The sequence below is a fragment of the Passer domesticus genome, chromosome 20 (assembly GCF_036417665.1).
Source record: "Passer domesticus isolate bPasDom1 chromosome 20, bPasDom1.hap1, whole genome shotgun sequence".
Classification (NCBI taxonomy): Eukaryota; Metazoa; Chordata; class Aves; order Passeriformes; family Passeridae; genus Passer; species Passer domesticus.
The window spans coordinates 5994170-6018240 of record NC_087493.1 but is presented as its reverse complement, the minus strand read 5'-3'; the positions used below and the strand labels follow the sequence as shown (position 1 = coordinate 6018240).

The window sequence follows — 24071 nt, the reverse complement described above, 5'->3', positions numbered from 1 at the left end:
CATCTTGTCTCAGAGGGCTCGTAGGCTTTGCTGTCAGCTCCTGCAGTTGTCACATTTTTTCACTTCTCCTTAGTAGGTAGGAGTGAGAAGCTGAGGGCCAGCAGAGCTCCTCAGACTTATACAGTGTTCATTTAAATGGAAAGAAGCACAAGGAAAGTTGATTGCCAAGAATGAGAGAGGAAGCTTTTTGAAAAGTGAGTTTTAAGGAGAATTTGCTAGAGGAAAACATAATTACTTGGTGCTTGTAAAGGAGACCTAAAGGAGGTACAAAATGTATGTATGGCTCACACTAGATGTGTTACCTCACAGCATGAGGCATTTGGATCATTAACTGGGAGTTAAGGAGGGACATTTTTGCCTTGTGTTAGTGATTGCTAGTGATTGGGTATTGTGTTTGGTAACAGAAATTTTCCTTTCACTGTAAATGTTGTCTTTACACTTCAGGTGAAGTTCAGTATGCTAAATGGAGGCACTTGGTGATTTCTCCCCCCTTTGGATTTATAACAAAAAAGGAAATCTATCTTAGATTTTAAGAACTTTTAACATTATTTCTAAAATGTTTTAAATTATTTCTGAAATCTCTTCTTTTACCTATGATATAAAAAAGCTACAGGCTTTTTTATATCAGGCTAAAAGGATGTCTTGAGTTGATGTATTCTTACAATTCTTGCTTCAAAAGGAAAAAAATATTTCTTTGGTCAGTCCTTGCTGTGAGATGAGCTGAGCAGAGAGTGGTTCTGTCTCTCAATTGTAGGTGGTTCATGCCAGCCCCTTCTGCAGTTTAATTTCATCATCAGTGCAAAAAAAGTGAGATATTACTTAGCAAGAAAGGCATATCATGTAATACTATTGCTTTTTAAATCTCAGACAATTTCTGCTCAATTCTAATTTTAGACAGCCATTTTAATTTGTTACCAATGAATGCTTTCTAATTAAACTTGCATTTAACGATCACATGCGTCAGTGAGCAATGGGAGCTGACAGTGATGGAGGTGGGTGGGTGGCACAATAGATGCTGACAAGAGACCTTGATCCAGGAAGGGAAGGAGATGGGTGAATTCCGGAGCAGAGGAATCAAGGGAGCCAGAAAAGAGGGAAGCTGGAGAAAAAGAAATGATTTCTTGGGACATACAGTGAGGTATTCCAGGCTGTTCCTAATTAGCTGGTCCTGGTGGTGAATGCCCTGTGTGCAGAGCCTTGGATTTCTGGAATAAGAATGGGTTATTCCAGGTCCTTTTTAATCATCTGAAAGTGGCTTGTACCAATTCAGAACAAGAATGTTCCCCAGAGACTACTTCCATGAATTTAACTTTTTTTTAGCCTATATGGTGTAAAATTCCCCAGTGCAGGCCTGCTTTGCTAATTTAAGAATTAATTATGTGTTCCCTGTTTTCTCTTCATCAATTCAAGATTCATAGGTATAAACAAAATTAATTTCAATTTCATTTATGCAAATATTTCTCAAAAGTTACTTTGTAACTTGCAGGGTGTTCAGTCAGCATGGAAGCAGTAGTGCATTCTTGACTCATCCCAAGTGGACAGCATCATGTTAACAGTCAATAGTGGGAAACTGCAAAAAAAAGCTTGCAATTAATTCATAGAAATTAATTTTTTTTTTTTAAATCTGGAAGGGGCTGAGGAAAATGTAATGGGGAACAAATGGTTTACCATTTTTCATCCTTAGCAGGGAGCAGTAGCTGCCCTGTGATCCTCAGGTACTGCATTTCCCTCACTGTGTCACTAATTGAGACTCAGCTGTAGAAGCCTTTAACACTAAAATAAAACAAAACATCTTTGACATGGCAAACAAAACAGATGGGAGCCACTGGAGGATATGGAATGCTGGTATGATTTCTTTTCCTTTGCAGCCTTTTCTGTGAAAAAGGTGGATTTCTGCATTCTGCAGTTTTCTGATTTTTCTGTATTGTCTCCACCTTATCAACAGATTCTTGACCACAATAAGCCAAATAATTTGGAGTGGTTGATCACTGCATCCTTTTGTATTTTCACTGGATAGCCAGTAGCATTTTAGAAAAAAAGCAGTGTAGGTGAAAATTACAAAAATCAGCGTCAGATAATCAGTATGTTAAATGCATTTTTAAAAACAAATAGTAAAGCCAGTGGATTATGCAAAGTCCAGTGTTTGGTCAGAAGAAGCTGGTCTGAAACCCCTCCCAGCTTCCACTGCCCCTTACTTTTGAAGGTTTATGCTCTCCTGAGCTAATGCTTTAACACATGTATTGCACCCATGACTGAAATGTGATAATACTGAGGGACAAGCAGCCTCATGGTGTCTTGGCCCCCACAAAATCTTTTTTTTAACATCAGATTGTTAAATGTGTGATATGGAAAGACTTTGGAAGCCAGTTGATTAGAAGCATATTGAAATAAGTTTGGGTTTTTTTGATCCAAGTTTCTAAAGAATTACTTTTTTTCCAAGAGGTGATTATTTTGTATTATTTTGACTACTACTAACCTCCTGTACAGATTTAAATCAGCATTGATTCCTCTGTTTGCTTCTTATCTTGTTAACTGTCCAAATTGTTCGGAACCTGCAGCACCTAAGAATTTTGTGAAAGTAGATAATTAGTCTTTCTCTGAAAAATATGTACTTTGGGTTTTTTTTTTTTCTGTTTCCAATATTCAGCTTCTGAAATTGTACAGTTTAAAAGGTAATTCTTTATCCTTCTTAAAGACACAGCAGGAACCTCATTGCTCAGGTGACTGTAGTTCTCACTTATTTCTGAAGAACTTCAAATTGAGCAGAGTTTGTTCTGACTTTGGATTTCCTTCCTTGTTAGGAGAGGAAAATGTCTGTGCTAATGTCTGACCACATGTGCTGTGTGAGGTCATTCTTATTTCCTTAAATTTTAGTCGGTTGACTGGTCATTGTTCGTAAATTGCAAATGCTCTTATATTCAAACTGTTTCCAATTAACTGTACCAAGCTTTTCACAGACAAATATTAGAATAGAAGAAAGACATTTATAACAGTATGTCATTTCAAAATTACCAAAAAGATCTAAAAGTTGTTCATATGATCCTTCAGCGTGAAACACAAGCTGTTTAAAACTCTTCCTAAATTTTCAGTTGTAATTGTTTTAATCCAAGATTAATGAGTTTTTCAACATAGACGGGGCAATATGTTATAATTAATAGGCAGTGGAAAAACACAAGCTCATCTTTCACCACGCCCTGAGCGTTCAAAGTAAGACAGATCCTGGTCCTGAAGCCTGGTTTCTAGGAACAGTCTGAAGGGACACAAGCCAATCTGCCAACCATAGTCCAAATCAGCAGAAGTTTCAGTTGCTACTATTTCCCCACGTCTCTACTGGAAGACTACTGAGTCATCTTTGTTTTACTAAGTGACCAAAAACAAAAGAAAAAACCAGTTTCTTTAAAATGGAATTTGATATGTGAAAAAAGGAATGGAATGTCCCCTCAGCAGAGTATTATTTATGAAAGGAAACATATTTGGTTTTGGGAAGAGCACTTGAAATGATCTAAAGTGACACACAAGCAAATGCCAGAAGTGCATATTCACTTCTGAAAGCTGTTTTCCTGAACCTCAGTGTTTATAATTTAATTCACAAAAAAGCAGGAATATTGTTGATAAAAAACAGCTTATATTATTGATAGCTTAAAAAAAATAAAAGTATTTTGTGCCTGCACCCTTCTGAACACTCTGGACAAACAAGGGTGGATACTTCTCTGCAGATTTTTGCTTTAGTTGTGTCAAATTACATAAGTCACAGAGGAGTTCTTTTGCTGGTCTCACACCATGGTACTTCAGGTGTCATCTCTGGGATATTCCTGTATTCCAGTAGCATTCAGGAGTCCAAAACCAGGCAACTTAGAACCAACAAATCAGACCTTCAGCTTTCCATCCTCTTTGCATTGCTTAAGGAGCTCAGAAGAGAAGAGCCAAGAGCATTGGGGATCTTAATTAGCACCTTTTCCTTTATTATTGAACCCACTGGTGGAAGGTTTAAATGTTGATAAGAGCTGGAATTGGTGGCTATTGAAAAGAGATCAGAATTCAAAACCATATACATCAAGTGATAGAGAAAACTGGTTTTAATGTCCTTTAGCAAATCTTCTGTATCAGAAACCCTTTTAGCAGGTAATTCCTGTTTCTTAAAAAAGCCCATCATTTTTGAGACTCTGATACTAAATACAAATAAATTATCAGGAGATAAATAAAAGGTATGAGCTAGCCCATACTCTAGTATGTAAAAAAGACATGTACAACTGTAAAAGTCATAAAAGGATATGTAACAAAGACACCCTTGTTTCTGTTGTTGATCAAAGAATGGTTCATTGTGCTACAGAAGATGTGTACAATGTGGCTTTAGCATTGCAGATAGATACTACATCCCTTAAACTTATTCTGGAATTAATATTCCAGATACTGACTGTTTACCCATAACAGGAAGGGAATGGCAGCTAGAGACCCTTTAAAGGTGGATAACAAAGGTGTGAACAATGCTGGAAATCAGGCTGTGTTTCAGGGAAGAGCACTTAGGGTGAGATTAGCACCTCCGGGAGGCAGTTGTCCCTAAGCACTCCTTCCAGGTTCATCAGTGCTGTTTGGTGCCTGCTGTAATGGAAGGAGGGTTTTAAACTCTGGCCCCAAGGCCAAAAGAAAGCACTTAAAGACGTACTTATCTTGAAGCATCTGAATAGGGCAAATCCAGATAGAATCCTAGTGCACAGTACATTTTTATTTTTTTTTAGCGATTCTTACTAAAGGCTCTAAATCTCTCATTTCCTTTGAGTAATTTTGTCAAAAATTAAGCAAAATAGAGCATTTATGGACTGCAGTATTTTGATGTCAGGATTGCAGTTTTGAGTCAACTGAATGTTCTGCTGTCGTATCTGCTTTAGTACTTTCATCTGCTGATCTCCACATATCTTTAATAATTTTTAACTAGATTATTGTTGGGGGCATCACCCAACTACATTGCTGCAGTTTCTAGGTTTGATAACTGCCCAGGAAAATGAGGCTTTTCCCTAATACCTGTATTTCCCCCTGTGCAGTGTTATTGAGGGAGAGCACACACATTATCTCTGGGGAGCTGCAGGCAAAGTCTTCCATGTCTGTCACTTCCTACAGCTTTATAATTCGGGCTGATGCTCATCTCTTTTTTTTCTGGGACCCACAATGTCAGTGCTGGTGCAGTTTTTGTCCTGTTAAGTCAAGGAGGTGATAAAGATCGATGAGCTCCACACTTAGCAGGGATCAGGAAGGTTCTGTTTGCCCCAGGGCTTCATTTCCTCTCAGCTTTCTCTAACTCCAGAGCAGTGCTTATCCCAGCAGGCAGCTCAGGCAAGGGGGAGCAGTCCCCAGGGACCCTGCCCGGCTGCAGCAGTGCTGGGGCACAAACAGCAACTGGTTCCTTGGTTGTGTTTGTCACAGAGAGTTACAGACGTTTCTTTGGCATTAACCCTAATTAAATGCACATACTCAGAACAAAATGCTGGTAGGTTATTGTGTATTTTGACTAAAGTGCTCTCTCTCAGGAGACTGCTCTCGCTTTTGCATGCACAATTGCTTTTGCAGTTTTACCTTTTCTTTACCTTGCAGAAGGTAAATAGTCACTGGTATTTGAATAGCAAGAAGCCATCTATTTTCTGCTAAAATGAACTAGTTTTTAAATACTGTAAGTCTGTGATTTCTTAAGATGATCTATGCAGACAACTGAAGCCAAATATATTATTTATGAAGATTCATCAAGGAGACTGTAGCAGTTCACACTAGAAATTATAAATATGCAGGAAATCTGAGACTGCTGGAGTTTATGTAGGCTAAATCCTGTATATTTCAGACTGTTTTTCTGACTGTTTTTCAGCTCCTTTACCTCCCATTTACTCCAGGTGAGAAATTAGCAGCCTTTCAAAGCAAGTCCTGGGACAAACAACAAATTTGACCCTGGAGGGTGTGAAAAAATAAAGCAGGAGGAAGTAGATCAACTTATGAATGATTCATGGAGACAATGAGCTTGGAGGAAGTGGAGATGATGTCTGGGGAAATACGATGCAAAACATGAGAGCTTCCTAGCTACCAGGGGAAATGCAAGAAATAGAAGTACAAATCTGAAAGGAAAGGAAATTAATAAAGAGAACAGCGCTAAAAACCTACTGGAGAGCAAGTAAAAAATGTGGAAAATAAAAGCATTAAAAAACCTGTAGATGTAGGTGGAATGTGGAAGCATACAAAGAATGGATAGGATACACATGCACACAAAGTCAAAAAGGCAAATAAAGCACTGGAGGTACTTCCAGAGTTTCATCTCTAGGTGACAAATGTATTCAGTGTATTTGAAAAGCAAAGTCTTCAATGGGTAAGGGAAGAATACAGAGCATCAGTTATTGCTACCTATGTATAGTTCTTCCTTTAGGAGAGGAAAAAAGGCTAAAATTTTAATCAAATCACCAGTGGAAAAAGTGCAGTTAGCACTGATAAATGAAGCAGGTGATGTAGGGGATCCATGTGAGTACAGAGCAGGGCTTTCACTCGTAATTGAGCAAATCCATTGTCATTTATTTGGACATGAATGCTTCATGCAGGAAAAAGGAAAGGCCTGGGCAGATGGAAGCCATTGAGGGATGAATCCCATTGCCATTTAAATAATCAGAAAATATCCGTGCTGAATAAAGGTCCCATCTTTCATGGGAGAGGAAGGAAGAAGCAGTGAGCATGTCTAGCATATTTATAGCTTAAAACATCCTTTTCTTCCTCCCTTCATAATGGAGTCAGAACCTGAGAACTGCTATGCAGCAGCTACTTTGTGTTTAAAGGGAAGCAGCTGTGGATTATTCTCTTTGAAAGGTAGTGGGTAGTTTGTTTTGAGGAACAGATTGTATAGATCTGTTCTAAACTGAAAATGGTAAGAAGCCTGAGATAAGAGACTAATGGGGGTAAAACTGATAGGAAAAAAAAAAATCAATCCAATGGGTTTTTTCTTTTGAAAGCTGTACTGACTGACCCCAGTGCTGTTCTAGTTCCCAGTTCTCAAGTTTCCATCCTGAGTTCTGCAGGTTTGGTTCCTTGTTGCTCCCCTCTGGGTGCCTACAGGAATAATTCCTTCCCAGGAGGTTTGTACCAGCTCCAGTGTGCCCAGTCCTGATTCAGTGGCTGTAATGAACTCTGTTTATACTGGAGAACTGAAATTACCCCTCCTCAGACTTTTAAGAACCACACTAGGGACAAAGGTGTGACAACAGAAGAAAATCAGCCTTTTAAAAAAGACATTTAGAAAAATAAACATGTGCACTTAGGGCAGTCCTTGGGAGGAGGCAGCTTTCAAAGCTCAGATGGTGCGTGCAGTCCAGCACATTTTCCAAATAAAAGTTTTAAACCAAAAGCAGGCTCACAGATGGTTCTAATGAGCTGGTCTTTGAGATACACTGGGACTTGAACAAAAATAGTTTAACTCCTAAGACACTAACATTTTGAGATGAGTTTCAGGCAAAACACTTCAAGAACAATTTTTCTTGTATATTTAAATTTAATAAATATTTCTAGTCTCAAAAAACCCACAGTTTTTCAGGACCTTGCACTTGCCATTATGTACTTTACAGTACAGTAGCACAAAAGCCTTTGTACACAGGGACTGGTGCTTCCTTCTCCTGCACTTTTCAAACCCTACAAAGAGTTCGTTTTGAACAAATAGTTATTAAAAAGGTAAAGATTTGCTAGAACAATTTAATTTTTTAAAGGACTATAGAATAGGACCCTACTAGAAGTATGACTCATCATTCTAGTAATAGAAGTATCATCAAATGATACTTATCAAAAAGTACCATCTGATAATAAATGTATCATCAAGGCACAGCAAGTATTTGTTAAACTGTATTGTTTATATTATTATCTGTTATTATTTGTTACAGAAGTAAGAATTGATTTATTAACTTTTTATGACGTTGTGTGAAATGACAGTATTGTAACTTACAGTATCTCAAAACTACATTCTCTGTGTCACTTGAGTTTTGAGAGACTTCTTATTTCTTTATCTCATCTTAGGTCTGCCTTATGGATGGGAAGAAGCTTATACAGCTGATGGAATCAAATATTTTATCAAGTGAGTAGTTCTGGGGAAAACAGGTCGGAGTTGAAATAGAAGTATATCAAAGTAAGCACATTTTCAGTCCTAGAATTAATCAAAAAATTTATTACACATTGCACTGTATGCTGTTTTTTCTAGAATATAGTGAAGATTAATTTATATAATAGGGTTTTTTTTATTATTCCTCTAAAAGACTGAAGGAAATTGTGAAAAATATAATTCACTTCCATTCTATATATATCATGATCTAGTTAATAGTAAGTTATTCTAGCTGCTGAAATTTCCACACTGTTTAGTTCTTATAGGTGCCAGAAACACAGTTTTGCAGGTGGAACTCTGCAGTCTACTAAAAAAGAGGAAGGGCAGCAAATAAATTACTTTTATCCCAAACTCTTCTGAAAGTCACGTAAATAACACTGAACTTGATGCATTAACTGGCCAAGAAAAGCAGAGTTTTTTTCCTTTTTTTTCAAGCACACTGCTCAGTTGTCCTTGCCTCACCCCGTGCTGCCTCGAGCGAGATGTATTAAAGCAGACATGTTTTTTTCTGCAGAGGTTTCCAAACACACTGTATATGATCCTGCATTCCAGCTCTAATCAAAGGGTGCCTTTTATTTTCAGGCAGATGTAGGTTACTACATGAGATTTATACAAAAAAAAAAAAAAAAGTAGAAAAATAGCTTAGGAAATGAAAGTGAATTAAAAGCTAATTTCATAGCAATGGAAATAAATACAAGAGCAACTATTAAAATAGAGCACTGCTCCCTTGGGCTCTCTGTTCATGCAGGGAGCCATGACAGGACAGTTGGGAATTTTAAGTGGATGTTGGACTCTTTTCTGGGTAATACTATGGCTTTGTACCTGTGTGACTGGAAACTGAGCTTGAAGATGATATTATCAATAATAGCAAATAAAATTTAGAATTAGAACAGAAGAGATGACACATTCTTGAAACATTCCCCTGGAGTTTTTTTGGGTTTGTTCCTGTGTCTGTCACAGTTATGTGTCTCAGTGGCTCAGCAGAAAGCTGGATTTGCTGGACATGTGCAGACATGTCTTTCTGAGCTCTGCACTTGGATGCTGAACCATTGCAGATGTGACAAGCAGATGCTTACTAGCAACAGTAGAATCCCATCTACTCTAGGTGGTGCAAGCCTAATTTGCAGAAAGCATCAGATGTTTTGCATCTTATCCCCACTTGCTGAAACTACAAATTGGAACTCAGGAGTTCACATGAAAAAGCTTTTTCAGGAATTTTTGTAGATCTCACTGTTAGTGACTGTCTTCATTTGCTCTTGGTGACAGTGCCCAGGTTTTCCATTGCTGTTACCTTCTGTTATCTGTCCTAAAAAATTCTGCCTATCAGTCTTTGTGAGGGGAAAGGCAAGGAAAATTTCTCCATTTAATGGCAGAGAAGGGTGTGAAATCACCCCTCATGACCACTGGCTAAAAACTTCTTCTGAGTGCAGTCACCACACTGAGGTGGTGTTAGAGTTCTTAATGCAGCTCATTAAAATGGAATTAACAGAGCATTTCAATAACACAGCACGGTAATTAATATTATTTTTAACTATTTCCTTGTTTTGCTTTCATCACTGTTTCCAAATGCCTCTGCAGAGTGTAAGCCAGGCTGTTTGCATGCCTGGCAATCCATACCTCTTACCATCCATACCTCTGTGTTATGTATATTAAATCAGCTGTCAACTGTTTGGAGCAAGGAGCATGGTTGCACAGTCCCTTGTTTCTAATAGCAAATGGTGGAGATTTCAGGGTGAACACTAAAAATATCCTTTTTCTAGAAGGAACTGAGCTTGAGGGGCCATCTTATCAGCTGATCCTTTCCAGTAGGATTTAATCTTAATTGTTTAAATGGGGATTATCAGAATAGTTGATACTTCACAGCCCTGGTACTAATGCTGTAACCTTCTTGTTCTCTTTGGCTGTGAATGTCAATCCTTTTATTCTACTTTAGAATCCTTTCATTCATTTTTAGCCCAGCCAAAGCCATGAGGGGCATAAGAGTATTCAAGCACTACCCACCTCCCTGTATACAAATATACAATCAAATGTTATTTTAATTAGCAGTTGCCTTCAGTTCCAACATGCTTTATTGGGCCATCAAGTAGCTGAGTCCATAAATCTATACATTATAAATCTAATGCAGTAAACACCCCAGAAAGGAATCTTAATAGCACATAAGCTTGAGACAGCTTGCTGTGAAATTTCCATAAATATCTCTGAAGGGGTGTAGCAATATGAGGTGCATGAGAAATCAGAGTTTAAAAGAAGCAAACCAGCTGGCTTGTGTTACACACTAAAGTGAAACCCACTTATGTGAATAATTGACATGAATAAAACATTTACATCGGGCTGAGCAGCTCCCTGTACCAGCCAGGGAAAGCTGAATCTTGTCCATAATCTTGACTTCAGGAAAACTTTTGAAATCACCACTTTTATCCAGCAAATCATGTTTGCCTCAGTAAATTATTTTCAATCAACCAGATTGTCAGGACTAGCAGAGCTGCAAGTGTGAGAAACCACCCTTTAGACTCCTAAAACTGACCTGAGCCTGGGCTGGGCATTGAGGTCATTTTTACATGGAAGCCTCTCTGAGTTACAACTCAGTGTGCACTAGGAAAAAAGCAAGTTCAAGTCTTACTAAAATAAAATAAATTAACAGTTATCAAATTAACAGTTACAAAAATTCCAACAGTAGATAGGGATCAGCTTCATTGCAAATAAAACTTCCCTCCTGCCAGGCAGTAAAGGTGGAATTTGGGCCCAGATATGTTTTAAGATAACTTGTACTTTAAAATAACACAGAGGACAAGCACTGTTGTATTTTTATGTAGCAGTGCTACCAGTCATTCACACATGGCACCAGATTCATGCCCCACCAAGAGAAACAAAGCACTGGTGCCTGTTTCCTCACCAATTTACATTTGGAATCTCAATCCTTTTTATACTGGCTGGGTATCCCATTCCAATGTTTAGTTGTTCTCACAATGAAGAATACTTTGTTAACCTAGACAAAATTTCCCCTGAAGCAACTTGTGCTCACTGCTTCTTGACTGTGCCCAACATCTTTATGAGAAGAGTGGGCTGAACAAACCCAATTCCTTCAACATTTCTTCATGGGCCAAGTTCTCCAACCCTCTCATCACCTTGGTGACCCTCCTGGATCTTCCCCCATTTTTCTATTCTCTCTTTTGAACTTGGAGGATCAGTGCATTGAAGAGACCCCACATAATAAGGTAAAAAGGTTCATTAATTAATTTTACTATGAGGTGATTAATGAAGGCATTTTTTAAGTTACTGATTTTCTAATAGACATTTCTGTCCCAGAAACACAGAGGGGCTAATGAGTCCTCATAAAGTATCACCTACACCCAGCTGAGTGTGAGAGCACTTACAGTCAGCTGGGAGGCATTAGGATGGGAAAAGTTTTGTAAAGAGTGAAAGGCCATCTTATTCACTTTTAAAGTTTTCATGTGGCTGCTTTTGCCCAGGCTTAGTTCAGGCATTAAATGAGTTTACAGTGTTGTGACTGACCACCACTAGAACAAAATCTCACTTTTGCTGTATGCTCTAGCACTAAAATCCAGCAGTGCAAAGTGTCTATTCATTCTACCACTGAACTGATTTTGTGAATTAGGAATTTCTGGGTTTGATTTTCAAATAGGTGAAAGACTCTATGCTGAACTGCCCTCCCAGAAAGGCACCATATCTGCTAATTAATGGTTTCATCCTGATAGTTTAAAATCACACAAGAAGAGCATAAAACCCCATAGCTGGGACACACTAATTTTTCCCCAGAAAACCCATTCTAGTTAATCTCTTCCATCCTCCCACTGTGTTCACCTTTAACATATGGCAGCTCTGTATCATAAGGCTGGCACCTAAAATTAGGCAGGCCCTTGCTATGCTCCCTCCCACTCCCACCCACTCCTTGCATATGTATGTGGTTTGTAAGGACCAGCTGTGAATTTTGCCCCTGTAAACACTGCTTCTCTAGCATTTTAATAGGACTAGATTTCAAATATTCTACATTAACAGCTATTTTCCTCAAGAATGCTTATCTTAAATTTTCACAAAAGACAAGTAGAAGTTCAAATATTTTAAATCAAATATTTTAAAGCTTTTGGCATCTTTTCCCTTAGATGTATTTTAGCCTGTGATGTTTTCTACCTTGCAACAAAGGAGAAACAGTAATGCTTTGTTTAGGGTTATCTTTCAGCAATTTATCTAAAAATCAGAAGTTACCCATGGAGGCATTGTGTACTTCAGGTGCTCCATTGGAAGGAGAGAATTTGCTCCAGGTTAAGTAGAAGCCTAAAGTCAATACTTAGAAAATACAGATTGATAAAAACCATACATGATGTGTTCCAGTGGATTTTTAAATCATGCCTAACAAATCAGGTTTCTACTTGGAGAGCAAACTCATTGTATTTAGATACTATATAATTTTATTTTGTTTGTTCTTCCTTGGGAAAGAGACACCATTCACTTTATTGAAACCTGGGCATTCATAGGAACTGTTTATCATTTTAGCTGAGCTAAGAATAGCAGAGCATGTGTGATAGATGAAGAACTTCTGTAGTATAAACACTGATGTTTTACAGCACTGGAGTTAAAGGTATCATCATAAAAGGAAATAAGTCACAATTGATTTTACTTACTGCATGGTAACTTGAATATATAAATCTGTTCTGTTTCTAAATGTTCTCTGCACATTTCTACTGCTTTATAAATGAGGGATGCAAACCCCAGCACACTGAGGTGTGTTCAGCTCATTCCTGAGTACTCTGCTGTATTGCAATATCCTGCTTATCTGCAGGTTACCTCTGGCAAGGGTTGTGGCCCTTGCTAGGAGAAATCAGTTAAGTTCAAATCAGAGCACACCTTATGTAGAAGTAAATCTCTGTATGTTCCACTTAGTTTTCAGTCACTTCAGAGCAGCAAACTAAGAAAACCCATGATCTGCCATACTGATTTCAGCATGGAGTTGAAATTCCCCTGGACTGCATCCAGTGCCAGCTCTGCTCCCAGCTCCTGGTAAAGCAGTTGGCAAGTTACTTGTACCAAAATTAGCAGTTATCAAGTCATCATTGTAGGTGTCCCCATCTTAACTCTGATGTTTTGTGGGTAGGGATGGGTGATTTGAGGCATGCAGTTCTGGTTCCACCAAGTTCAAAGAAAGCTGCAGTTACTTTGCATCTCATAAAATTTGGACTTTTCCTATTTTACATTTAATTTTAAAAAAAGAGGTTGTTTTTGAAAATAATTCCTTTTACCTGTCATCCTCAAATTCTCCTGAATGAAAATAAAAAATAGTTATATAGTCACAAGAAATGGCAAATATTTAAATAGAACTGGCTGAGCACTGACCAAGGGCTATCTGCTATTATTGCTGTTTAAACTGCAGGGATCCAGAGCTGTCTCCATCCATCAGCTCAGCATCTCCACGCACCTTCTGAGGAAGCCATGTGAATCTGGGTAGTCCTGACGTGTTTCTCTTGGATTTTTAGAATTCAGTTTCTCTGATTCTCACTGAAATCATTTTGCATGACTGTAAGGAAAATAATCTCAGATGTAGAAGTAGGAAACTTGGCATTGGATTTTATGATAACATGAGCTTGTAATACAAGAATGTTAAGACCTTAAGCTGCTTTTGGTTGGGCAATCTTTTTTTTTTTCCTGGGAGGTTGTTTGTTTTTTAATATCAAGAACCAAAATGGAGAAACATTCTTTCAGCTTCCACAGATACTGCACACTCTGTCCAGCTTCTGGCCTGTCACAGAAGGCATCTGTTAAAATTTTTTCTGTGAGAAAACTCAAGAAAGGGAAATTATTTTGCTCCCTGGGTTTTGGGAGGGCCGTCGGAAGCAGATCAAAGCACACAGCAAGGTTTTTCAGGATGTGCTTCATCTGGAGCAGTCACTGCTCCAGGTTCATATCAGTTTAATGCACAAGGAGTTTAAACAAAAGCCTTGAACGTGCTCTGATGCATTTGCAAGTACACAGCACCAGAATTTTTATGCAGCTCACTCAGAGACAGGACTGTGAGTGACTGCACACGTTGAACCAGCACTTCCAGAGGAGCTGCACTTGGTGATGCTGGGGGAGACAGATTTCAGGTAGTACTGTCAAGCTGAGAAGTGCCTGTGCTGTCACTCAAACCTTAGTTCTGATTCAGCCTTGGCTGAGATCCTGCTGTTGTTACAGTTTTATTTTAGTTTGGGCAATTTGTTATTGTTGACAATTTTTAATGATGCAGCACACACTATTTGGCTGGATAAATCTTCTTCCTAGTGATTGCTGCCCTCTGAAATGGCTCATAGATTTTTCTGAGTAGACAAGGGTTTAATTGGTTTAATCAAGGAATAAATAGCAAGACTGTCTTCTGGGGTTTCACTTTATATCCCTCAATCTTTAATTAATACTCAAGCAAAATCTGCAATCCCAGAGGGAAATACAAGAAACATTTATGTTGCCTCAGGACACAGCTCCATGAGGTGACAAGTGCTCTTGATCTTATTACACCAGTAAAATTAAGGTCACTGACATTTTCCAGGACCTGCCCAGCATCCCCTGGGGTACTATTAGAGGTTGCATGTTCCTTTTGAAATGTCTTGTAAGAAGGTACAGACTTAAATGAATTTTAACAAAAAAGGAAAAAGAAAAAATGAATGTTTCCTTTCAGATAATCCTGTCTTGATAAATGCAGTGCAATAACCCTTCTCAAGCTGCCTTTAGGATTCGTGTCTGGTACCTGTCATCCTCAGGTGCTCTCAGGATTGATTGATTGATTGATTGATTGATAGACAATACTTGCATCAAAGTCACTCAGTTGTTTTATTTTGCTCTAATTGCTTACCCGCTAAATTAAAATGCTTTAGTTACAGCTCAGAATAAGTTATTCCTGGCAGATCCTCCCAGCATTTGCTCTTCAAAATAGCAAGAGTTTTCCAGTGCCTGACAGCATTTAGTGTCTGCTTTCCAACCACTGGCCTTTCCAAAGGGGATTCCAGACACCTTGGCTGGCTCTGCAGGTGTGAGCTGCCTCCAAAGGATGAAGAAACAAAATATGAATACCAGGTTTAAATTCCTTAGGGACAACAGCAAAGTGTTAAAAGCACTGGCTCTGGAAAGCTGAGAAATAGTTCAAGTTGGGAGTGCATTCCTAAAATGTGTAAGGTGCAGACCAGCAGCTCCATATTATATTTAATAGAATTGTAGAGTGATTTAGAAGCAGGTGAGATTTGAGGGTGGCAGAATTGACCCATTTCCAGCACTTTGGCCATCCTGCCTACCAAACGTTGCTGTATTTATCTGAACTCCACAGCCATGTGAGGGAGGCTGGCTGTAACTGAAGGCCAGCTGTTGCCATGAGCCCATGGACTTGGGGAGCAGCAGCTCCCTGGAACCCCTGCTCATTGTGCCCTGCTCTGATAGGGAAGGGTGATTCTCTTTCCCTGCCAGCATGTGAAGGTCCTCAAGATGCTGCTGCAAGCTGGGGCAGCTCCACTATTGTGCAGGATCTATGTTTGATTGTATATTTTCTAATTATGCAACATTTCCAAATGTGCCCAAGGAATTTTGATCATGGCTTAAGAGAGTTGCTTTAGAGAAGAATGAGAATAAGAGCTGAGAGCCTTCTCTGAGGTGTGAAATTTGAGACAGTGGGTTTGAAAGGGATAAAGGATCCTTGCAGAGTAAAGGGGAGGGCTGTCCCAAGCACAAGGGGAGCAGGAACAGAAAGGCCTGAAAACAAAAGCCAAAGGCAGTAATTCCAGCAAATCTGTGAAGCCACGTGGAGTCCAGCACAGAGTGACACAGCCTGGGCTAGAGCAGGCAGGGAGGGTGGCAGAGCCTCTGCATGAAGGATTAAGTTTACAATCTTCATTCAGAGGCATTGTTCTTTATTTTCCTGCAGTTGTGGCCCTCATTAGCCTCCAGTCCAGCAGTGCCCAGGGCCAGTGGGTAAGGAGGGAGTGAGGAGCTGGTGTTCCCTGCCCTCTGGCAGATGGCACACACTCCTTTCACAGCAACTCCAAAGCACAATGTGGAATATATTCCTGGGTAGTGTAGAGCATGTCCCCTTCAAATCCATTGCATCTGCATCTAGCAGTGCTGTTTGCTGCATCTCTTAAATATTATTGCAGTAGCAACAGTGAAAGCACCAAAGGCTGAAGCTCTCAGGGTGTGCAGTGTCCCTGGCTCTCAGCAGCACTGGGGGCCACCAAGCCTTTGCAGAGCTTTTGAGAGATCAGGAACAGCTTCATCAAGCATCAGTGTTCTTCAGCTGAGCACTCCTGTACATTAAAGGGCTAATGAAGATTGAGAAATCAAAAAGCAAGGGCAGATTAAAAGTTTAGTGAAATTACTGCTATGGATTACATGGATTTAGTTTATGGGGTTTGCTCATTAAGGAGGAGAACATGGGGTTTGTGTTGTTTTACATGAGCAGAGTTTCACTTTCATCTGCCATACTTCTCAGTTTGGTAGAGAAGAACAGGGTTCATCTGAGGCCAGAATTTGGCATTTTAAGTTCAGGTACAGCTAAATCCTTTTTGGTCCCTATTCATTAGGAGAGTTTGACTGGGTAATTGCTTAAGGTGGCATCTCCTCTCCTGAAATGATCTCAAACAAATGGGTCTTGCCCAAGGTGGCTCCTTTTAAAGCTCAGGAGCCCTGGTGCAGTGGAAGCACTGAGCCAGGTGATGTGAATGTCATCCCATGTCCAAAGGGGGGAAAAGCAACTTGCAATAATGCATGTCAGCTTGTAGGGCAACATCCTGCACTGAGACCCACAGCACTTGTGGTGTCTGCAAGACTTCACAGTTCCCTGTTAGGCTCCAGATTTTGGCCCTGGCTGGAGATCACAGTTTAAGGTGAAAAAGATGTCTTGATAATGCTTAAAATCTAAAAAAAAATGTGCAGATATTTTTTCCATTAGCTTATCTCTGAATTTTTTAAGTTATTCTTTTCTTAAAAGATTGTCTGAGGTTGTAGTTTTAAAAGAAATAATTTTCCATGTGAAGAAGGAACAGCCATAAGAAGAGTAATTATAATGGCATTTGAAATAATCCACTACTATTTCTTTGCCAAAACATCCCTCTGTTCTCATGTTTTGTTTTCCCAAGCTCTGAAATTTGTCCTGCAGTTTGCTAATGTTAAAAAGACAGACTAATCTACTGACATATTTCCAGATCAAATGTTTCTGTTTTCTAGCAATAAATTTGGCTGCCCTCCGATAGCAGTGATTTGTTTGAAAACCTAAAAATCTTTAAATGTTGCTAATTGCTCTGAAAATGTTAAATTAGACTTGTGAACAGGAACATTTGCAAATGGAAGATGTTGTACATTTAAACTTTGTAATGCTGGCTTTCCAAATATTACTTTAATATTCAAATCAGTTAAGCAAAACCTAGAGGTAGATTTGGACTCCCTCTCACTTTTTATTGCTAACACACAAATCAGAGAGGATGTGTTTCTAATGCAAGAATGTTCTCCAAACCAGTAAATCTGGGATTATCTCTTCGGACTGATTATGTCAAAGCTCTTTAGTCACAGCACTTTTGGAGAGCTAAAAATAAACAGCAGCAGGGTTTATACATTTATTCTCTACCTAAATAATCTGCACGTATTGTGTGTGTCTGTCTACAATGTGAGACATGGTATCTGGACTTAATGTTTATTTATAAGAGCTCTTTTCCTAGGAAGGATTTTGGCAAAGGGTTTAAACCAAACTGTCTTAAGAGAATCACCCGTGGGATAAAGTCTAGAGCAAGTTGAAAGGAGCTGGGTTCAAACCAGAAGTGTTTGCAGCAGCAGCTTGACAACAGTGCAAAACTGGGCCCCACGTGTCTGCAAAATGAATGGAAACTGGTTCTTTTCTTTCTTGACAGTGATGAAACCATCTTATGCCACCAAATACAGAGAAAGGTAACCCAGATTTCAGTGCCACAGTTTTGCAGTGTTAAAGATCTGGGAATTCTGTGCATTTAATTCATGTGAGAGCAGACTGAAGTTCTTACAGCAGTAGCAGGAAGTTGGGCATGCTGTCATTTGCCTCCTGGCCCTGAAGAATGTAGGAGAAAAAAATCTTCTGAAGAAGAAACACTTTACCAAGAATTTTTAGTTGGATATGTCAAAGATCTGTGGATGCCTTTCCATGTAACTCTTCACTCCTGTGCAGTCTCTCCCATTTCACAGGGGTGATGCTGCATGCTCAGGAGAAAATGGAGCCAGGGCTTCAGGTACACAGCAGGTCAGGGCATGCTACATGAGGAAATAAAATGGGAAAAAGAAAAATACTCTAAAATCATTTTGTTCTTATTTAAATTCAGCAATGGATTGCTCAGAAATGGTTTGATAAAAGTAGGCAATATAAACACTTAAAATAGTGCTGGAGGCATAAGTCTTGCATTGGCAGAGGTGGAATGGATGGAATCCAGTTCATTCAGCTCCCATAATTCTGCAGGTATTGGAAGAAGTTCTGCGTGTTATACCAATAAATCACATGCTGGGACTTCAATTTGGAGCACATCTCCAAAGCCTTATTGACTGAATAAATTAATTGGGAAACAAGGCATTTCCTGACATTGTAGAAACCATTGCACAAATATGCAGCAAAGATATTTTTCTGAGTATGTTTACAAAGGTAAATATATTCATAATGTAAATATGAATGCATACATTTCCCTGTGTTGTGGAATAATGGGAACAGTGTTCTTGGTTGCACAGACTTTATTACCAAGTCTCTCATGAAACATTGTAAAACAACTCTTCATGTTCATGTTGGCTGTCACCTGACTTTCTAAAGGTAAACATTGGAAATGTTTGGCAAGTTGCTCTTATTCCTAGTAAAAAAAGTACATTTGCTTTCTTGGAATGAAAGAATTACTGTCCTTAAGAGTGGTCATTGTCTGCTGCAGTGTGTTTTCTGTAGGAATGTGTTTTTCATTTTTCCTTTTGTTTTAACTCCTGTGAAACTGATCCTACAACCCCAGTAATGCATATTTTTGTAACAAAAGAAGGAATGGAGTCCATCCAGTCCTGCTCCCACCAAAACAACACTTCTGAATTGGTTTTATACCTAGCTTGAGCCTTGGGGTTTGATTTTTTTTTATTTTATTTTATTTTATTTTATTTTATTTTATTTTATTTTATTTTATTTTATTTTATTTTATTTTATTTTATTTTATTTTATTTTATTTTATTTTATTTTATTTTATTTTCTGTATGAGAATAGAGGGTGTGGCCTTTGTGTTCCACTTTGTGTTCCTTGTGTGCTCCTTGCTCAGGCATTGCCTCAGCTGAAGTAGTGCCTAAATTCCCAGGTTACCTGTTCAGAGCAGGGATTTCCATTAGGATTATATTTACCTATTTTGGTGAACAGTATCATCCTCATCACACCCAGGTGATTCTAAGCTCAGTGCCCTCAGCTGAAAGGTGTGAATAGTTTGATCCTGGTGATGAGAGCAGTGATCTCAAACCCATCACTCAGTGTGTGGAACATTGACTCAAATTCCTACTTCAATATATCTGCTCCTGTAATCAGTTATTCCAGGGAGTGTTCTCACACTGAGAAAGACAAAACCTGTTCTCACTTGAAAAGGTAAATCCAGAGTAGTTCCTTCAAATTTAATTAAACCAGTGCACCTGGAAAGTGAATACAGAGCTGGGCTTTAGGGACACTTAGGACATGTGAGAAGAGCCATTTGTCCTTTGTGGCATTTATTATACCTACAATATTTTTCAGCTTGTTCTTGTAGTGAACTTATATTACAAAATTAATCTTTGCACTGACTTTACTATAAAAGCTGTGAATTTATTAGCGAGATTTTTTTTTCCAAGTGAAAAGAAGCTATTTCCTTTCCCAAGAACACATTATTCCAGAAGGGAGAAGAGGCAGTGTGCTGCCCACGCACAGCATGGCTCACATGCACACAGCACTCACAAGGTGTGCAGTGTTCTCACCACACACCCCAAAGCTGTCCGTGTGTCTGTCCTTACTGAGCCCTGCTTGGGCTCTTCCCATTCACACAGAAGCTTTCCAGAGACTATAAAGCAGCTTAGATATGTCAAGTGTAGGGTTTAAACCTTAAAAATCAGCACTGATGGCCTTTGATGGTGTGGGTAAAGGCTGTGGGAGCATGTCCAGATTTCAGGCTAGAGGACATGTAAAAAACTTTTTTAATTCTTTCTGCAAGAAGAGAAATTAGTTAATGATGCTCGAATAGTAATCATGGAGTTGTTTGGGTAGAAATTATCTTAAATACCCCCTCATTCCAACCCCCTGCCATGGACAGGGGCTCCTTCCACCATCCCAGCCAGCCTGACCCTGGACACTTGCAGGGTTCATGTCCTGAAGAGCTGAGTGTGTTTCTACAATGTGATTCCACATTTGCTCAACTTCCTCTCGACCACCCTGCCTCCCTCAGGCTGTAACCAGTGAGATGGCCATGTTAATATCCTGCTGTGTTAATTGTCTGCAGCTCCAGTAATTAACAAGAAATGTCACCAGTCTGTGTCAGGAGTCTCATACAAAAGCATTCTCTTTATTGCATGGGGAGTTGGAACCTCCAGTCCAGGTTCTGGCTGTCTGAAGATTCCACATTTTGTTTTTAAAAATCTTGCAGTTAGCAAGAAAAAGACAATTCTGTGCTTGAAGGTGTCATAATGGTTGTTACAACTCCAGACTCCACCTGGAATTCCTTGCTTTGGGGTGGGTAAGCCTCTGTTGGGTTGCTGATAGCATTTCTTGTTGGTTTTCAGCCACGTGACACAGACAACGTCCTGGATCCATCCGGTCACTAGCGCTCTGAGCCTGCTGTGCTCCCAGGAGGAGGAGGATGGCATCAGAGACCTCCCCGGGCCCAGGAGCTGAGGACAGCTGTGCACAGAGAGTATTTGTCTGGTTTTAGTCCCTTAGTGAGCAGATGCACAGGTTTTAGTCTACCTGGTTCCTAGTGTGATGTAGGAGTACCTGGTGACGTTTCTCCTCAGCAAGCTGGAGGAAGTTCTGCTGGGTTTGAGATGGGTTTGTTGATGTGTGCTACAAAGGATGCCGGTGCCACAGGAGTGGGGCAGGGATCAATCTCACCTTAGGGCCCAGTCCCATCTTTACATGATTTCCCCACAGACCCATAATTTCCCTGACCTGAAGCTGAATTTTCCAGATCAGCCGAAATTTTCAGAGCTCTGAGCAAGATGAGATTTAAGATGGGACCACTGGTGGTAGATTCCAGCTGACTGAGAGAGGCAAAGTGAGGTGGGGTTTTTGAGCCAATGCTAGTGAGAATAATGGACATTACTTAACTGAAAATTCTTACTTCTATGGGATAAATCTTCAAATAAGTTTTGCTACTGGAAATTTAGTGATTTATTACAAATATTGGAGCCCTGATGACTTTTTAAACAAATACTTACTAAGATTGGTTGTTGAGCTTTAGAAAATGTGTCTTTGATAAGTTGTCAAGTAAAAAGAAAGTTTTTGTAGAGGACATCATACTCTGACAACAATATGAGGCAATATGAAAATTATTCTACTTTTGTATTCTGCTAAACTGATACAAACACACATCAAATACTTCAGTGGAAGCTGTGAAGTTTCAAGTACAATGAAACCTGTGAAACCACCTCCAGGATCAGCAGAAGTCACTCACCTTCTCAGAACTGGTCTTTTAAGTAGAACAAAATCATTTTGTACACATCGGTGATGTTTTAAAGAGGATAAAGAAAATTATGGGGGGTGCTAGTGCAAGTTAAATGAACAGGTTTCTGTGTACCTCAGTAGCACAGGATATTTTAAATCTCATTATTCACAGCACAATGTCTGATGTCAGCTTTGTATGATTCTGTGCTACATTTTTCTGGAGGCTCTTTATATGTGTGTTGTATATAATGGTGGGTGTTACTAATGAATGAGACAGACCTGAACAACCTGCAGAAGCACTGATGGATATGCCAAAGGAAATCTTCATCTCTGCTTCAGTCCAGGAGGGAGAAGGGGATTGTGGCAGTGTGAGGAAGGCACAGGCTGCAGTCACATTTTTTGAGGTCTGGCATTGGCACTCAGCAGGTGTGGCACTGGAGTTAAGAATCCTTGTCCTCTGAGGAATGAATATCAAAACCAGACTCACTCTGAGTTCTGGTGCCTTGACCATGCTCCCTGTCCTCAGCAGTGCAGAGCTCTGCCAGGTCAGGCTCACTGGAACAGTTGATCCTTTTGAACCAAAATAATTCACCTTTTTTTGAAATCCAAGTCAGGCCTCTGAATAGCAGCCCAGTAATCTCCTGCACTTGGCCAGAGAGCTGGAGAGCACATCACCAAATGTTCTTCCTGAAGCTCACAAAAGAGGCCTTTGCAGGCTTTGCAGGAAGTAGATGTCAGGGTATATTGAATAAGCAAATAGGAAAAATTCGTTTTGTACTTTCAACTAGGTCAGACCCAAATTATCTGTGAATCTACACAGGTGGTGTGGATTAGGGGAAAAAAGCTTGCTCAGCAGACCCACAGTAACTTACATTTCTAAGAAAACTTCTCCTAGGAATAACACATGAATGGTTTAGCCATATTTGCTCCAGTGGTTCCTGCATGCTCCACCACAGCCTCCTTTGTGCTCCCAGAGAGCTCAAGCCAAAGGGACAGAGCGTGTGCTTCAGTTTCAGACTTGGACACTCCAGAATCATTTTTATTTAAATCCCTTTTCTCAGATTGGCACAGACTCATGACCTACAGAAGATATGTCATCTGAATTCCTTGGTAGTAACTTGGATGCTTTGTGACAGCACTTTCTGTTCATACTTCAGGGATATCCAGCCTGCACACAGATTCCAGCTCCCCACTTCTGCTCAGGAGAGGTTTGAGCCCCCACTTGCCTCCTGCAGCCAGCTGGGTGCTCCAAAGGGGAGCAGCTCTTTAGGGCTGGGGACTGTGGCCCAGGCAGGCTCTGCAGGAGCAGGGCTCCTTGGGGAGCAGCTCAGAGCTGTCCTTGTCTTGGGGACAGCTCTGCCCTTCCCGCGTGTGCAGCTGCTGTGCATGGGGACAACCTGCCTGCCCCCCTCACTGCCACCTCCCACAGACCCCAGGGTGACACAAACCTGCAGCCTCTTCCTCTCTCCCTCTTATAAACTTGCCTAGAAATTAAAGATGTTAGAAATAGATCTCTGCATCTCTTCAGCTGCTCCAGTGAGCGTTTCCCTCCTCAGATAATCCACCCGTTCACATTCTCTGGGGTTGAGAATACATTTTCTTACCTACAATCTCCAAATGTTCCAATCTATTTTTGTACACTGGTATACTTGTTTCCTAGGTTATTTCTCTTGATCTCCCCTTATCTCTTCCTTTATGTGAAATAATTTTGTGAAAATTATTTGCTTAAGCTGAACTGTGTATATTGAGAAAATGGTTCTAGTATAACTTGGAACAGAATTTGTAAAGGGCAGTTTTCAACATAGGCAACACTGTAAACAGCAAATTTTCATTTTTATTCCTGAATTTAAAAAATTAAGTGGAAAAGATACTAAAGTGCATGTGACAGCCTTTAAATTAATAAAAGTACACCTTTTTATTGTAATGAATCTGTCCCACATAACATTCTCCATCTGTTGAAAAGCCTCTTGTAACAGACTGCTTTAGGAATGGTTTGGTTCATTTCTGACACTCAGGAGGTACCTGGTGCCACTGAGGTAAGGAAAGGAAAATCCTTTAAGAAAAATATTTGTGGTTGTGGAGCAGGCTGGGCTGTGCAGGGCTGACTGTGGGCAAGACTCTCCAGGAGCTCAGGAAATGCTGCTCTGGCTTGGCTTGTAGAATGTTCCATTTTCTGGGAACTGATGGGATTCTTCACCCTCAACTCAAGACACAGAGGACTCCAAACCCAGCTCCAAAATTCAGTGGCCTTTTTGCAAGTGCTGCTCTGAGTGACTTTGGTGTGACTATTTTTAAAGTCAGCAGCAAAAATTTAAGTCAGCTCAGGAGCCTTTGCTGAGT

At 39.8% G+C, this 24071-nt stretch overlaps 1 protein-coding gene across 8 annotated transcripts in view; it reads left to right on the top strand.

Moving 5' to 3' along the window:
* STXBP4 (syntaxin binding protein 4) overlaps positions 1 to 23655 on the top strand; it is a 66708-nt gene extending 43053 nt beyond the window's left edge. For 6 of the 8 annotated variants that reach the window (XM_064395751.1, XM_064395750.1, XM_064395752.1 and 3 more), the window contains 2 exons: positions 8026 to 8083; positions 11116 to 11296. In XM_064395751.1, coding sequence (XP_064251821.1) covers positions 8026 to 8083; positions 11116 to 11281 — 224 coding nt within the window. In that variant the 3' untranslated portion in view covers positions 11282 to 11296. Of the gene's footprint in view, positions 1 to 8025; positions 8084 to 11115; positions 11297 to 20851 lie in introns of those variants that run through there. The other 2 variants (XM_064395757.1, XM_064395755.1) reach the window with 1 other exon arrangement.
* Positions 23656 to 24071: the final 416 nt, after the last annotated feature.